General features: G+C 32.1%; 2 protein-coding genes across 3 annotated transcripts; one reads left to right on the top strand and one right to left on the bottom strand.

Annotated features, from left to right (window-relative positions):
• The first annotated feature begins 218 nt into the window (after positions 1–218).
• On the top strand, positions 219–2417 carry LOC133791062 (dof zinc finger protein DOF2.4-like). 2 transcript variants are annotated; one of them, XM_062228950.1, is made up of 2 exons: positions 219–530; positions 758–2417. In XM_062228950.1, exons 1-2 carry the CDS (start codon positions 477–479, stop codon positions 1946–1948), a joined length of 1245 nt encoding a protein of 414 aa, XP_062084934.1. In that variant the 5' UTR covers positions 219–476; the 3' UTR covers positions 1949–2417. The 2 variants fall into 2 exon arrangements, with proteins under 2 accessions (XP_062084934.1, XP_062084935.1); XM_062228951.1 differs by having other exon boundaries at positions 220–530; positions 773–2417.
• A 4131-nt stretch (positions 2418–6548) lies between these two features.
• LOC133791063 (U-box domain-containing protein 13-like) lies at positions 6549–11214 on the bottom strand. The gene is made up of 4 exons (XM_062228953.1): positions 10757–11214; positions 9160–9276; positions 8489–8938; positions 6549–8177 (listed from the first exon to the last, which is right to left on the bottom strand). The coding sequence occupies exons 1-4, from the start codon at positions 11060–11062 to the stop codon at positions 6972–6974; spliced, it is 2079 nt and encodes a 692-aa protein (XP_062084937.1). The 5' UTR covers positions 11063–11214; the 3' UTR covers positions 6549–6971.
• Between the last annotated feature and the right edge of the window lie 7429 nt (positions 11215–18643).

Consider the following 18643-nt stretch of genomic DNA (forward strand, 5'->3'; position numbering starts at 1 on the left):
ATGCCAAATAGAAGGTGATATATATGGACCAAAAGAAATTTAAAAATATATATATATATAAAAAAAACAACGACAACGATGTGTTACTTTTTTTTATTATATAATTTACTGTATTGATTATAGTACTCTCTCTCCCTCTCTTACTATGGAGGATGATATAATAAGAATGTTTTAAGCACTAAAAACTGCAGTACACAGCATCCAAAGAAAGCTTATATGTTAAGAAAAAATTGCCACTCAAAACCCTAAAAATATAATAAAACAAAAAGAGGATGAGAATGAGAGAATAAAAAAGCAAATAAATATACAAAAGCCTCTCCTAGCTTTCCTTCCTCTCTTTAATTCTCTTTTCTCTTTCTCTCTTTGCTTTCTCTCTTTCTTGGCTCTGGTATTCCCTTGGGTGTGATTCTCCACCATATTTTCCTAAAGAGCCATCAACCTTTATAAAAGAAGAAAAGACCAGAAAAAAAAAAACCATGGTTTTCTCATCCATTCCAGTATATTTAGATCCTCCCAATTGGCACGTCCAGGTGAGGTTTTTTCTTCAAATTTTTGAATCCACTGCTATAGCTATTGCTAGCTTATTCTTCACCAAAAAAGAAAGTAAAAGAAAAAAAAAAAGCAAACGAAGAAGATTATTATTCCTATTCCTTTGTTATCCTTCTCCTTGTGAATATACCAGATAATTAATTTTTGTTCTCTCATATATATATATATATATTTACATATGTATGGTTTATATATAACTCTCTTTTAGGTTTTATTTCCACAGCAACAAAATCATCAACAATATCAGCAGCAGCAGCAGCAACAGCAACAAATATCACGTGTACTTTCAGCTGAAAGCGGCGGCCAGCTTCCGCCACTGCCCCCACCTGGCCAACTTCCGCCTCATCATGTTGGTGGTGGTACTTCTGATTCCCTCTCCGGCGCCGGTACTGGGTCGATCAGACCCGGTTCGATGGCTGACCGAGCCCGGTTAGCTAAGATACCACAACCGGAGACGGCTCTCAAGTGTCCACGATGCCAATCCACCAATACCAAGTTCTGCTATTTCAACAACTACAGTCTCACTCAGCCCCGCCACTTCTGCAAGACGTGTCGGCGCTACTGGACGAGAGGTGGCGCCCTCCGGAACGTCCCTGTCGGCGGAGGTTGCAGGAGAAACAAGAAAACCAAAAGCAGTAACAATAGTAACAACAACAACAGCAACAACAGGCGCTCGAAGTCTCCAGCTGGCAATTCCGGTGATCAGAATAAACAAACAGCGGCCGGTTCTTCTTCGTCGACCTCGACCGGTGGCGGCCTAATTAGTCCCTCAGCCGAGATGATTGGCCATTTGCAGCAAGTACCTCAACTGGGTCATAATAACTCCTCGTTCTTGGCCTCTATGCAAAACCTAACCCGATTCGGGTCTGGAAACTTGGGCTTAAATTTCACTACTAATGATCAGATCCAGGCAGCCGCTGGGGCGACTGATTTAGGGTTTCAGATAGGATCAGAAGTGGATCAGTGGCGTTTGCAGCAATTCCCTCTACTGGGTGGTCACCATGACTTTGAGTCACCGGCCACAGGTAATTTGTACCCTTTTCAAGGTTGTAGTAGTACCAGTGATCACCATCAACAAGGAAATAATGGTATGGACGTTGGAGATGATCACATCAGCCATAACAATAACAATAACAATAACAATATGCTGTTTAGGTCGAACATGTCTTCCTCGTCAGGTTCTAGGGTTTCACAGTTTATCCCTCCGGTGAAAATTGAAGATCACCGCAGTCAATTAGGTGGTGGTGGGCTCAATCTTTTACGACCTAATTTGGGTCTTTCATCAGAAAACAACAACCATAACTACTGGGGTCCAAGTGGAAATACTAGTTCTAGTCCGTGGACAGATTTATCAGCTCTCAACACTTCTAACACTTCCACAACCCATCCTCTCTTGTAAGTGTTTGGATTTTTGGATTTAATACTATGATGATCTATCTCTGATCCCATTTGATGAACGACAGCTAGAGATCCGTCGACTGATCATGGTCACGATATCAATATCGATCTAGCTTCAATGATGATCTCATCATCTTTATCTTCAAGAATTATCAGTCAGAATCAAATTTTATAATTTGCTGTCTTGTATTGTGTCGACTACCACTCTTATATAATATTATTAATTTGTTTGGTGTCACTAATTTGTTTGATTATATATTTTAGTTCTGTTGTGATATAATATCTAAATATATAATATTGAGTTTGAGTAGTAGTAGAAGTACTACTTTGAGTATGGTCATGATCATGGGTTTGTTTGTAGTAATAGTACTAGCTATATAGTACTGTAAGTTATATTATATGGGTTGACAAGTATTGATGTGTCAATAGAAAAAAGCTGGCGCTTTTATTAATATGCCATCTTTCACTCATCGGCTTTTGCTTGCGCGCATTATATATGGGACTATATATATATATACATGATTTATTGTTCACAAACAAATTGATGAATTGTTAGGATCAATCGATATATATATAGTGTTTTCTAGTTCTTCTGATCATAAATATGTATAAATATATATATGTATATGAATCTGTGATATTTCATGTGGAGAGAAAAACTAGCCCAGATGTTATCATTGTGTATTTGAATCAAAGATAGCTAGTTATGAAGGTGTGCTAAATTGGCTCATGAAATTGATCGATGTCCAGGCATTGTAAGTCTCTCTTTCATCATTCTCAATTGAGTCCGTCATGATATTTATTTGCACCACTGTTAGTTTGCTCTCAAATTTTCTCTGATTAATTTTGTTTTGAAATCGGGATTAAAAAAAAAAGTGGTCTGACTAATGTTAGTTTGCACCAATAAAATATAGCACCATGGCAGCCTCATTCATGGCCTGACTACTGGCAAATCAGTGAAAATAATAAAGTGATATGGGTAAATCGATCATCTGGAATTGATAAAGTAATATTTATTAGAGGTTTCACCTGAATATATATAAATATATATATAATATTATTTATAGTACTTTAGCTCCAGATTATTAATGCTCCCCAAGAAAAAAGATATACAGTACCAAATGATTTTTGTAATAATTAGGATGATGATATGGGCCTGAGAGAATGAAAGTTGAAAAGAAAGACATCATTCTGTGAAAACGCCAAGAATCACACTCAAAACCATGCATGCAATTTCTTTATTTAACCAAACGCAAGCGACCAAGTATTCTAGAATTTTGTTGGAGATTTATGCAATAGACAATCAATTGGATTCACATTATGTTGTAACTTATTCAGTGGTGGTCAAAAGAAGTCTCTCAAAACTTTTCAACATTTTGTTGGTCAAAAATATTATTAAATATATATGTGGCTTTATCTAGATCTCGCCCCCACTTTCAAATTAGTTTTACTCCAACCCATTTCATGCATTTTGAATACAATCAAAAGAAGATCGAGGATCATTTGAGATCATCTACCCCACGTCACAAGATGATAAAAGAGAATTGCTAAGCTTCAGTGAAATCTAAAATGTAGTCCACATATTTGAATTTAATTAGTGTTATAAAATATCCCTAGGTGTGATTATTAAGTAGCCAAATATCATTAGTCATGATAAAACCCCATATTCGGAGTGCAATAGAATCTAAATCAAATGGGGTTTTGGTCGTTCCATAAAAAGAGAGGAATCAAGGGATTTTTTTACTTTTGCAAGAACCAAGGTGCTAGCTGCCTAGCCTTAATGGACGAATAAAGTAGTAATAATATGCAGTACAGAAGCGAAAAAGCTCTCCAAAGCTATGTAAAGCTCTCTCTCTCTCTCTCTCTATGATTTTCAAGTCAGTTGGTCATGGAACGTTGGCAGTGAAAACAGTTACATTTTCATTCGAAAAATGTCTAAATGTGATGCTAATGAAAAAGGGTTATACGTAAAAGAAAAAGAACATACATGGATGAGTGGCTGCTGTTATATATAACTACTGAGTTGTACGAAGAAGAAGAAGAGCAATCAAAGGACTGCTCGGAAATCCATGTTCTCCTTAATGTGTGTATATGTTCATTTTGCTGACCCACTTATGGATAGGCGTGAAATATATATATATACTCTCTCCTTTGCTTTTAGTACTGCAGTTGTTTTTGTTGTGTGTATTCTTCTCTTTAATCTTTATGACCTTCTTCTTCCATATGGGCCAGTACTCGCCAGAGTTTTTGCGTTCTTTTTTTTTTTTTTTTTTACTTTTTACTTTTGCTTCTTCATCTTCTTTCTGACTGAACCATGGAAATGGAATCTTTCAAACTACTTTAAAATTTTGATTTGTTACAAACGGTTAATTTTGGGTCATATAAATGAATCATCATCATGACAAAGCTTACTAGCTATATGATCTGATCAACCAAATCCAATACATTATGTATTCTTTTCCAAATGTATGAGGTCCTTCCTTTATTGTTAGAAATGTGATCATGAGCGAATACTCTTTTCTAAAAAAAAAAATTCAGAAACCAGATTTTTTTTTCATATATGATTATCAACAACACGTACGTATAGATCGAGTTGTATTATATATGTTTTGGTTTGATTTCTTCCACGTGATATATATATTAAAGACATGCTTGAGTACTTCACTGGGAAAATTAATTTCATTATTTTAAAGAAAAAATCAGTAAAGCAAAATAAAATAAAGGATGTATATCATTAATATATTCAAAATTATTGAAAATTTGTTTTTTTTTTTTTAAATTTATTTCAATCATAATTTTTTTAGCCTTAAGACCAAGACAAGCTCTTCTACATTATTGTAAAGTGCACTTAAGGTTGGCTTTGTGTAATTGTACACATTATATATCATCTTCAAACAAGAAAAACAAAAGGGCTAACTTAATTATAACTATATAACTAAGCATAACTGTTATGGAGTTTGGTCTAGCTTGACTATTTAGTGAAGAAGTAATAATAATAACGTTAAGGGAAATTCTACGATGCATATTATATTGGTACACATTTTTATGTTTTCGGTAACCGTATAATTTTTTGAGCACTTTTTTTAATTTATGATCGTTTACATTTTAATTATTTAGAGTTTCTCCAACACAACTCATATATGCATTTTGGAGTTTTAGTAGAATATTACGGTTGTCTCATATATGGTGGGACAATGTAACAATAGCATAATGCCCATTTTACTTTTTTCATTTTTTGATTTTTATATTAATATTTTATAAATAAATATGTGTTTATATTATTTTATTTATAAAATAAAATAATATAATAATAATAATTTTTTTTTGTAACTTTTAGTGTTACCGTGGGAATTGAAAAAATTATATGGTATTAAAATTTCATTATTTTGGTGTTGAACCAGTAATATGCTCCCTCGTAAAAAAGTCATATCAAAAATCAGTTCTAAAAACTTAAATGGAGTGCAACTGTACACCTAAAATTTTAGGGGTGCAGAGAAGAATCAACCTAAGTTTAATCTGTTGTTCTCTAAATAACCTTGTGAGAAAAAGAACAAAAACAAAAATGAAAAATAAAAAATAACTGCACGCTGGCTTATGACCATCTTTAGTATCTTTATCTTTATCTTTGCCAGCTAAAGTGGTCCACTTGTCATGGGTCCCATAATATATATATATATCAACTATATGTGTTCGTTTCCACGAAACTACTGCGATATTGCCTTTTTAGTAATTATTATACAACTTACCTTGTTATCAATTTGGTCAATAAATTAAAAACTAAAGCCACCCTTTTTCTTTTACTTTTTCTCATTTTTTCTTTATAACCAATTCACAAGTAGTTCTCCCAACAAACACAACGAAAGAGAACGCACCCTCCCCCAAATACCTTATACGCAAAAGCTTTTGCCCAAATCTAAATACAATATTACACTAAGACCAAATTTTCCAGGCCGAAACCTAGTTGCACGACCAACTTGAGAATCTCAATCTGACCACATGATATATGTATGTTATATATAAATTTATTTTTTTTTTAAATATTTATAATGTATTGATAGGCCCAAGAGATGAGAATTAAAGCTGAGAAGATGGCGTATTAGTAACAGGCTTTGATATCTGATGAGACCGCAGAGGATGATAGGTATGGGCGGCATGGCCTTTTTCATGGCCCGCTTGCTCCCGTTCCCCCTACTTTTTCAACTTATGTTTTAGTGTAAACATAAAAACAAAATTACAATCTAAAGTAACGTGTACGGTTCTTTTAATTCTAATTAGATTTGGAATTACTTAGTTGCAATCTCTAATTTGCCATTATTTGCTCATTTTGTACATGGACACATAAAATTAAGAATACCACGGAGTATAAAATATAGTTTCTTGGTATAAACTTTCTAACATTAACAAGTTGAAGTAAAATAGGGACAGGGGATTTGAAACCTAACAAGTTTAGCCCCAAAATGTTTTCTTATTGGTAATTGATTGTGCTGTCTAATCCCCATGATAAAATATAATGACAACCTTTTTGAAGCACAAAAAGAAAAAGTTCTTTATCTCATTCATTATTACTTGCATTTTGATTCGATGATAGCAATTCCGTAAGATGATAAAATTAATTTCTTTCATTTCTCGGTCGCAACCATTAATTTCACAGAATTATGCAGTAACAGTAAATTTGATTCGAAGTACAATAGACATTTCTTCTCCTTTGCTCGGACAATAAACATCTCTTCACTAAAAACTGAGGATGATTACAATGATGTTACGATGGTACAAATTTTAGATACATGTCAGGTATATTTCACCCCTCCTGTCCTGTCTTCTAGTTTACCCCAAACCCTTTGTTCTCTTGTTTTAAGAATCTGATGTTCGTATGGTCCTCGTGGTGCACACAAAACAAATGAATATATTAACTTGTAGATTTTGAAGGTGATCTTCCACCCCCCTGCCAGAAGCAATGCAATGCCTCTTCTTTTGATACTTAGTTTTTAGCGCAACAAAAGGAAAACCCAAAAAGTGTCAGCCATCTACAGCATTTGTGGAGGATAGCTGCATCTGAGATCTACAGTATCTGTGGAGGAAAGCTGCAATTGCTGCATCTGAGCTTGAGCCTCGATTAGAGCTTGCGCCTCGGCTAGCGCTTCAGCCTCAGCTAGCTCTTGAGCTTGTTTCTGTTGCTCGACAAACCTACTCATACGCTCGAGCAATTGTACAGCCTTTCGCTTGCCTCTTTCGGTGCCATTTTGTGCCAACTCCACCAGCGGACCCATCACTCCAAGCTCTTGAGCTTCCACTAGGTGTTGTTGGTCACCTCCACATAGGTGAACTAAAACTGCAGCCGCATTCTCTCTGTTCCTTGGAGATCCACTCCCTATGACCTCTACCAAAACTGGCACTGCCTCTGCACCACCAATGGCAGCCTTCCCTTCGGGGTGGCTAGCCAAAATTGCCAGAATTGCCAGTGCTTCATCCACCATGCCCCCTCCAGGCTCTGTTAACAAGCGCATTAGTGTTGGCACAACACCAGCCCTCACTGCCTTCCCCTTGTTCCCTTGGTAAATGCACAAATTGAAAAGTGCTGTTGCAGCATCCTTCTTACCCCTTTGATTACCTTCACTCAGCAGCGTCACTAGTGGTGGAATGGCCCCCAAAGCACCAATAGTAATCTTATTTCCATCCACAACTGAGAGGCTGAAGAGGGTCGCAGCCGCATTTTCACGAGCTTCCATGCTTCCCTTCTTGAGCACATGTACTATGCCAGGAACAGCACCAGAGGATACAATGCTTCCTTTATTTTCATCACATATAGAAAGATTAAGAAGAGCTGTTACAGCATGCTCTTGTGTACGAGAGTCAGGTGTTGAAAGGAGATTTACAAGGAGAGGGATTGCACCAGCCTCAGCAATAGCCACACGATTATCAGCATTGCGCTTTGCGAGAAGGCGGATCTCTCCAGCAGCAGATCTCTTATCTTCGGGGTTTCCACAAGTAAGCTTGCGCAGGAGAGTTTCAATCTTAGTACGTTCAGCAGGTGAGCAAGCAGATGTAGCTTTATTGGGTCGTGAACTGCTGGGTCGTTTTGGGGGTTCAAGGCCATTTGCCTCGCACCACTGAGCTATGAGACTACGAAGTACATAGTTTGGTGTGAGGGTATTGTTAGAGAGAGCCTGTTGTGTCTTTGGGCATGTCCCATGAGCTTCTAGCCACTTTTCAATACATGAACGTTCATAAGTCTGCAGCAGTGGGAAATGAATCACATTAGACAAAGAATTAAAATATATAAGCAAAATTCAGCACCAATGCATTGAAAAAGGGTTGCGAACTAAATACAGAATCAGTTAACAATGAAATCCCATTAAATATGTTAAAGAACTAATCCATCTGGCAGATGATTTCCTGTGCATTTACATTGGGTTAGGTGATAGAACATCTTGGGGACCTCCAGTGAAAAATAAAAAAAACTAACTAACAATAAAGACATATAGAAGGGAAATCATAGTGCAACTGGCTTTGGTCATGATAGAACCAGCAAATGGTGCATTACCTGCCCTGTTGAAACAATGACAGGATCTTTCATCAACTCGAGTGATATTGGACAACGAAAATCATCTGGTATAACTGGGACCTTGTGATTCCTGTCAGTAGATGCCCCACTACAACTTGCAGGAACACCCTTTTCTCTTGCAGGGGCATCCAAGTTGGGGTTCTCTGTCTGCACAAAATCTTTGATTTTCTTCAATAGCATTGACATTTTTTCAATGCTTGCCCCTGGATCCCCATTACTGGCAGTTACCATTTCATGCAAAGCTATTGACTCCTGTGCAAGCTCATCTATTCCCACCAATTGTAATCTCTCAACCAGTCTTTTTAGAATAGCTGGATCTGCTGGTGCATCATTGCTATCGTAAAGTGATGAGAGATCCTCAAACAGCTCAACATCTGGTGCATCAACCCGTCCTTTGGCTCGTCTGAACTGAGCAAGAACAAGCTCAACCTGAACAGACAAATATTAAAACAATGTATTGGACTTAATGGGCTCTTTATAGGAAGGGAGACTTTGTTAAAAAACTGAATTTCAACAAAAATACATTGATTTAAAAAATAAATAAAAATCTCCAATCAACCGCATCAGACAAGATGTGACTTGTTTAGGAAAAAGAAAATTCCCGGTAATTGTCTCAGAATTGTTACGAACATATAAAAATAAGTCTGTACCTGTTCCTTAACTTCATCTGATATGTCAAGTTTGCCGTAGGAAATACCACTCAAAGCTTGTTCCAATTTAGCTGTCACGTCATGGAACTTGCTCATAACTTGCTCCCTCTCCAGGACCTACATGAATTATGGTTCACGGAAATGAGCATTTACGTGAGAGAAAGAAAAAAAACTACAGTTAAATTCTATCAAATATCTTTTCTTTTTTTTTTTAAAGGAAGCTCACGAATAAGTGAAAAAGATAGAACAAGACAATGGAGTAACAGGAACATACGTTAGAGCAACCACAGTGTAAGAAATTGATGAAAGTAGCCAAATGAATTATAATTAACCACGGAGTCAAATAAAATTCTATCAGCGTAATTAGCCACCTAATTATATTTTCCATTTGATTCAACAAGGGTTGGTGACTATATCAAATACTCAAAAGCGCCTATATAATATCATTAACTATTTTTTAAGTGACAAGAGAAAACTACTAGTCAAAAGAGAGGTTTATGAAGAAATAATTAAACACCATCAAATAATTTTCCTCTTTTAAGGGGTTTTCGGAACGAGAAGCTAAAATTCTTTGTAAGCCAGATACCAGGCTCAGTTTTCTTGTCTTACACAAAGAGCAGCTAAAATTCCAGATTTTGAAAAGTTTATTAAGCCAAGCCCTAAATGATGAAGTCCAAATTCTTGTTCTGAAACATAACAACATCACAAAGCCCAATTTATCTCATAATTTTGAATCGAAAATACTAAGTCTATAACATCAAAGTCATGAAACCTACCCTACTCTACCTTTTCAAAAGGTTAATCCAGGAAGGGACAGACAAGGGCATAAACCAAAAATGAGACAAATTCATGGACAAGTAGTATATCAAAGCGTAACCAAGAGAATTAATACTAACGCACAAGACTTGAAATAATACGAGAAACGCCAAAGAACCAGGCAAATATATTATATATTTAAGTTTTGCCCAATCAATTAGACATTTTACTCCAAATTCGCAGCTACAGATTGCTGATTGGACCGTAATCGAAAGAAGGAAAAACTTAAGATATGATTATTACCTAATCCGTAAGTTTCAAATTAACAATATAAAATTCATAAAAATTATTATTATAAACTAGAAAAAAAAATCATAAAAAGAAATTTTTGGTCAATCTGGAAGAAAAAACTGGATATTAAATCTATTTTGACTTCATAATCTAACGACTCCAGTAAATTATTCATCGCCAAAATTAAAAGAAAACAAAGTGAGAATATAATACTGAATTGAAATTTAGATTTCTATAACCAAATCATCTAACAAGAAGAAATTTCCATGTTCAAACCTCAACTGAATTTTAAGCAAATTCTTCGCGATTATAATGCTTTATTAGTTACAGCACAGCAGTAGTATAATAAAAGTGAATAACAGGATTCTCCAAGTCCCCATGGAATCAGAAAATCATTTTATATTTTCGTTCACCTTTCTCCATTTTCTTAGCAAGCAACCAAACATGAAAAGGAAACATTATAATAATGATGGAGAAGAGCAGTAAAATAAAAGCGCAGAACTGCAAAAACCCATGGACGAATCGAGAAGAAAAATAATAAGGCACGCACCAGGTATATCTTGCTTCCTTCGCTGCCGAATCGAAGCAAATCGTTAGCCGATCTCAGAGCATCCCTAAACGAAACCAAGGCTTTCATGGTGTCTTCAGGCAACGCTTCTTTACTATCCCGAATCTCCTCGAACATTGGAGTCAATAGCTTCAACCTTCTAGCCAAATTACAATACTGTTTCTTTACCGTACACTTGTATTCGGAGATCGAAGCTATCTCGCTCACGACGTCGATCACGCTCTGCACCAGCGAGCTCTTCTCCTCCTCCATGGATGTACTACTAGCTTTCTCTCTCTCTATATCCATCTCTGTATTCAGATCTCTTGTTACGACACCGTTTCGTTCGTCTCCAAAAATGGTTTTTTTGCAAAACGAGTACTTTCTTCTTCAGCTACTTTTCCTCCTGGTCCGAATAGCAGCAGGTCTTAGTCGCCTCCCATGAGAGAGAGAAAAGAGGTGGGGTAAAAGGCAGACTTTTTTATTTTTGTGGCGCGGCTTATGGAACATCAACCGTGGTTGAGTTGAAATTAACTCAGGTTAATTTATATACGACAAAAATAAGGAGCTTCGTTTGTTTGGTTACTCGGCTCGGCTAGGAGTTAGTTGGTCTGTTACCCCAAATCCAATTACAACAAAGCAAAACAATGGTCTGTGATTCTCTCTTTCAGTTTAACCACCAGCTGTAATGTACTCACTCAGCCATGGTTTTTTTTTTCTTCCTTCCTAAAATAGTTAATTCATTTTTTATTTTATTCTAGTTGCATAACAATTTCAAATAATAACGTTGGATCAGATATTATTTGTTGTGTTATAGCTTTGATTAAATTAAATTTTATTTGAGTTTTTTAAAGTGAAAAAACAATTTTTAATATTATAGTTTCGAAGGATGGAATGGAGGAGCCAGTCAAGGGTCAAGTTGGAAATTTAGGTTAAATAGGAAAAATATAATAAATAAATAAAGTGGGATGTATATAAAATTTATTAAATTATTAATATAATCAAAAATCATAAATTAATATATACTTTTAAATTATTATTTTGTTGGGTAAATATTGTTTTATGAAAGTGGAAAAGAAAACTTTTTTTTTGTAGGTAATTTAATAAATTTATATTTAAAATTTGTAGTGACACCTTTTCCACACCAAGTATGTTAACTTGATTATTATTTTGAAATTTAAGTAAGAAATCTAAATTTTCTTGTTGAGATACATCATCCAGTTGTGAAAAACTCTACGTTTCAATCTAAAAGTTACATTGAAATTTCAAAACTAAAAATAAATATCATCTAATTGTACTTTTGAAATATATTATAATAAATAATTTACACAAAAAAGTTTTTATTTCCTATATTGTTTAATTTTAACTAGTGATATTTTCTATTATAATTATTTTATGTTAAGGTGAGCTATCTATTACTATTTTAATCGTATTTTGTGTGAGATTTTTGTTATTATTGTTATTATTACTTTTGTAAAACGTGTTAGTTTGTTTAGGGAAACTATATATATTTGAATAGCTAGCCTGTAATTTCCGTATCTGGATCATTTGGAAAATTGGTACGCCTTGAAAAGTAGAAATGTAGAAATTCTGAATTGAGTCAAACCAGTACTAATTGGCTTTTTTCTTTCTTAATATTTTTTTGGTCAGTAGTCGATATTACCCTAAGAAGTGTTTTTTTTAATAATAATAATTAATTGATTAAAAATATATGTCCAATGTATTGGAGGGTGGGGGTGTTAATTATTTCAATTTTCAATCAAATTCAGGCCTTTTGTCGTTTGGTAATAATGATATGTATCAAATATATCTTGCACTTTTGTTGGTGTCTTGTGGAGATTATGCCTAATAAATTCACATTCTATTATTCCAGGGTACTCTGATCTGATTGTTTGTCCTCATGAACTTATTCTTTTCATTTTATTAGCTATTAAAATAAACGTTTATACAGTTTAAAATATATATATTCGATTAAATAATTAAGTGTTTCTTAAATTACATATATTATTCCAAAAATCATGTGTTATTGTCCCTTGCTAAATTTTAATAAATTTCTATTCAGAACCTTATTAATAATTTTAAAAGGATAATATAATAAAATACTCTATATTGCTATCGCTAAATTTAAGGGATAGTACGAATAATAATCTGTAAAAAAGTTATTATATTATCCCATTAATTTAATGGAATAAGTTTCCGTTTTTTTGTTTTTTTCTTTTTTTTTTGTGCAAGAATAAGTGTGGTTAAACGAAATGGAGAGCTTCATAAAATATGGTGAACTGGAAAGAAAAAAAAAATGAAGATGTGTAAATATGAAGTAAGACGTGTCGGATACAGTAATTTTTCTTATTTCTTTAGAATACAATAATTTTACGAGGAGTGACATGGTCAACATCTTATTTCAATTTAATCTCCGCTTCTAAAAATATATATAGTAGCATTTTTTTTATATATTTATATACGATGGTGTTTGTTGTAGTTACAACATTCTTTTTGTAAATTTAAAAAAAAATGAATAATTTACAATGCCAAAAATAGAATTTCTGATATTTCTTGATATTCTCATTTACCACGCATTTGAAAAAATACAAACTTGTTTAAGACACCATAAACTATTCATAATTTTTCAAAAATTTACAAGAAATATATTATAACTACAACAAACACTATCGCAAAAAAAATATATCGGCATATGTTTTCAGAGACTGAAGTTAACTAAGAGATTAAAATAGAAAGTTGTTGTTAGTACTCCTCTAATTTTATTAAACCATGTAGAAATACAATTAAAAAAAAGAGAACTTTACAAAAATATGGGAAAAATAATTTACTTTTTATATTTATGGCCATAAAACTTATACCACAAAATATGGTAATTCTAGCAAAAAAAAAAAGTTTAAAATATGGGAATCCCACAAAATGCTATGAACAAAATAACATAAATAAAAATACACACTATCTCTCCCTTACTTTCCTCTTTCTCTCCATCTTTCTCGTATCCACTCTCTCCATTTTCTCCCACAACAATGGCAGCCAACTATTTTCTCTCACAATAATAGGAGCTCTCTCACACCGGCAAATGAACGACATACCTTCGGTCACCACTGATGCCATCTCCGATTTGTCTTTTTCTTCTTCGCTTTCTTCATCTTCTTCTTATTTACGTTCTTCTGCGTCTTCTTTGTTGTTTCAGATCTTTTTTTTTTTTTCAGATCTCGTTTTTTTTTCAAATCTATCTAAGTAGCAAGTTACTATCACGATTTTGTTTTGTTTTCAGATCTGAGTTTCTTGTAGACTTAATTGTAACCAGTTACCTCTCATTCTTCATGGTTTTTTTTAAATATGATTTTGTTTTTCAGAAAACTATCTAAGTGACTAGTTACTTTCATGATTTTGTTTTGTTTTCAGATATGAGGTTTTTGTGGACCTATAACTAGTTACCTTATTTAATCTCATTTTTCATTGTTGTTTTTAAATCTAATTTTATTTTTCATATATGATTTTCTTTATAAAACTACCTAAGTAATTAGCTACCTTCGTCAATCTTATTCGTCTTCTTCTTGGTTATTTTCATATCTGATTCTTCTTTTCAGATGTAGTTTTTTTTTTTTTTTAAATATTTGGCTAAGTAACCAATTACCAATTAATTGTTATTTTGATAGGGGTAACCAGTTAACACCTTCTTCTTCTTCTTCTTCTTCTTCTCTTCTTCTTCTTCTTCTCATATTAATTTTTTTATTTTTTAAGTTTTATTTGTTTTCTAGGTTTGGCTTAGTAACTAGTTATCAATCAGTTATTTTAATAGGGGTAACCGGTTCCCTTCTTCTTCTTCTTCTTCTTCTTTACTGTTATATTTTGATCTTTTTTTTTTCCAAATCTGCCAGTAACCAGTTACAATTATCACTCGAGTACTTGCTATGGCGGTTAAAATTGATAGTGGTAACAAGTTACCGCCACATTACTAAAAATTCCAAAATTATTTTTATGGTGGTAATCGGATATTATTTAAAATGAAATTAAATGTCAGATATACATGTCCAACAATAATCCAAAACATACATATGTATAATGAACGTAACCCAGGCTTCGTCATCATCACTATAATTAGTGAAAGTTGATCCCATCACCTCATATTTGAATGTAGATATAAAAGCAATATAATAACAATAATATATATATATATCACTTCTATATAAAAGGTGTGTAGATAACAGAAATTCTTAGTTTTAACAGTTTTTTATTTTTTTTTCCGTTAACTTTAATGGAATATTCTTATATTTAACGTTAGATTGTAAATATAACTTAAACTTAAATAAATAAATAATTACAAAAATTAAAAGATGATATTTTTGAGATACTTTACAATGATAATTATTTATTAATAATAAAACCATATATTTAATAACTTAATATTATATTAAATATATAATATTTTGTTGTCAATACCAAATTAAAAAACTAGAACAAACACAAACTTAAACAAAAAAATTAATTAATTAATTAAAATAAGATATTTTATGATAATTTAAATAATTAAATCATATTTATTAAAAAATAATAAAGGCATTCATATCATTTTTTTATCTTATATATTTGTGTGATGGTTTATTTTTTATCAAGTGATTGGAGCTATTTTTCTTCATCAAATTCTCAAAAGGACATTGTGAGATACATTAGAAACTAAAAATAGTAGATGCATGTATACTACTGTCTACAATATAATTTTTTCATTTCCTATTATTAATTTCTTTTTAAATATTATTATATTTTATATATATGTCATGTAGCCATGTAAATATATATGTATGTCAATGTTGTGTTTATATATCATGTATGTAAAGATTATTTAGATAAATATTTATATATATATATTATAGAACTATAATTCATTCTATTATAAATATATATATTTTAAAAAAATAATGAACCAGTTTTTATTAAAATTATAGATAATGTTTACAATTTTAAAACTAAAAAAATGTGCATTACAGATTGTTTCTACTTAGTATATATATAAATGTGTACTGTTTTATAATCTCATATATATGTATATACGTATAAAAATAATAATAACAATAATATGTGTAAATATAAATGATGGAATAAATTATATATGATCAATTATATATATTATTAACTTAAATATAATTAAAAAAATATAATAATAAATGTTAGAATTTTGAATGGAAAAACTAATTGAGATTTTAGTCCCACATTAGTTGTAAGAGATTTTTCTCTTTTCTCTTGGCCTATATAAGGTATCATAAGCCTTGTAGTTTAATTACATCAAATTCATTTTTAAGGTATATAATCATAATTAAATTATATTTATATTATGGTTTTAGTTATATGTTGTATATTCTTAATGTGGTAGAGTGGATATTGGTTCGGCTGAGTTACTTGTCGAAATCTCTTACATAGGCTTCGGCTTTTATTTTGTTTATTATAATTATTGTCTAAATTAATTATAATTGTTATTTATAATTATAACATTATTATTTATATTATAGTTATTTATAATTATAATATTTATGTATCTTTAATTTAGTAGATATAAATATTGTATTTATTATATTGCGTTTATTCAAGTATATTATATACATTATATTTTTCCAACAATAAAAATATCTCTAAAAGTAATTAAAAAAATATTAAAATTTTATATTAAGTATATGGTATATTTTAATAAAATCATAAAAATATGAGAAAAAGTTCCCATAAAAATATAAAAAAATAATTATGTCATAAAAAATTTAAGAGAAAAAATTCATATTTATCAGCTTTATAAAAAAATATCATATTTCATGTATTTCCTCTAAAAATAATTTGACCAAATAATATGAGACTATATTTTCCGAGAGGGGATATTCCTCCACCTAATACTCCTCAGAACAAATAAATAAGCAAATCTATATAATCATGGTTTTTTTTTTGTATAAAATTATAGGCTGAGAGGATTATTGTTGAGATAACCTTATCTATTAATCTCGAATTGTCACATTCAGTGTATAACCATCAATACACAAAACAATATATATAATTATATATTAATATATGTATAATGCTTCACGAATGACTAGTCATACTCGAATCATAACCCGGAAGAAAATTTAGTTAATTAAGAACCAAAACATTTTTTCAACAATTTAATTATAGACAAAACAAGCTATACTTAAGTTGTTCATAGGCATAATAACCCAATATAGTAATATACTTTTCCTCCCTAAAGTTAAAGAACAATAATTAATAATAAAAATATTATTCAAACACCCATAATTTCAAACCTACAATGATTGAACTTAACCTAGCTAGTTATTTACTTTTAATGTACAATTTGTTTTTTTATTTATTTATTTATTTTAAAATGTTCGACGGACTTATCGATCTCTACCATAAAAGGAAACATAGTCGAGTCAGAGCAAGGTAAAGCGAAATTCCAACAACATTAAAAGGGAAGCATGTAGAATAGAAAAGAACCAAAATGATGATAGACCAAATGCAAATGAAGAAGGGAACACTTGCCAATTAAAGATAAAAAGTTTGCAGGCATTTCTTCTCAGGACACCCCCTCAAAAACCATAAATAAATAAAAGCTCATATATGAATGTGGGACACATACACATTTGAAATATATATTGCCCTACCTTACGCGAAAACATGGCCACTTTTCTTACAGGACAATTTGAATTTTCTACGTAGAGAGAACTATAGATAAGGACTTGTGTTCTTAATTATTAAGGCCACGTCAAGGCAAAGGAAAGGTCTCTCTCCCTATAGATATTAGTATTATTACTAGAGTAATGATATATATATATATATATATATATATATGTAAGGCCACGTCAAGGCAAAGGAAAGGTCTCTCTCCCAATAGATATTAGTATTATTACTAGAGTAATGATATATATGAGCACTCAAAATATACTACATTTTTGTCTGTCATGATAGTTTATGTAACATCGAAAATTACCTAAAAGGGTTAATGTCTTGATTAGGAGGTGAGTTAATGTCTTGATTAGGAGGTCAGGATAACAAATTATGAAAAATTATGTGTTTATGTGATATATATGTGTAATTATATGATTATGTGAGTTATATTATAATATGACTAGATATGCATATTTAGGTGTATTAAATATGCATGTGTACCTGTTTCTTATTAGAATGACAATTTTTGTAATTTGGCTCGTTACGGGTATATTTTGAATATATGTGATATATGTGTGAGACCACATTATTCTATGGATATATTTGGGTTACTCGGCACGAGACGGTCATAAGGAGCAAGTTAACGAGAAAGTCACAACGGGACCTAATACCTAACTCGGGGTGAGTCAATGGGTATTTTGGGTATTTAGTACATTATCGAGTTATTGGGTAATAGGAATAAATATTCGATGATATATTTGGAGTTAGTGAGATTAGGAGAGAATTCTGGGGATTTTGATCATTTTACCCTCGATGACCTTTTTGGTACCCGATCCCCGGGATTTACTTAAAGTTACTTAGAGTCTAAGTAACCTCACAAACACCAAAACAAAAAGAAAAAAAAAACACATTCACTCTCTCATTGCTCTCTCTCGTTCACACATACTCTCTTAATTTTCCTTGGGAATTCCTATGATTTAGGAGGAATCGAAGCTAGCTTAGGCTCGGGATTGCTGGGGAGAAGCTTAAGATCATTTGGGGCAACTGAGGTAACGATTTCCAGCCTTAAATCTCTTTGTTTCTCTGGTTTTTAACTAAGTTCTGGAGTTTAGAAACTCAATTCTGAATTTTGAGATTTGATGAGATTTTGGCCAAGTTTAGGCTTGGGTTTTGTGAGTTTTGAGGTGCTGAGTTGATTGGGAACCTTACCTTGGGGATTTAGTTATGTTTGGATAGGTTTTTGGT

The sequence above is a fragment of the Humulus lupulus genome, chromosome 7 (genome assembly GCF_963169125.1).
Source record: "Humulus lupulus chromosome 7, drHumLupu1.1, whole genome shotgun sequence".
NCBI classification, from domain to species: Eukaryota; Viridiplantae; Streptophyta; class Magnoliopsida; order Rosales; family Cannabaceae; genus Humulus; species Humulus lupulus.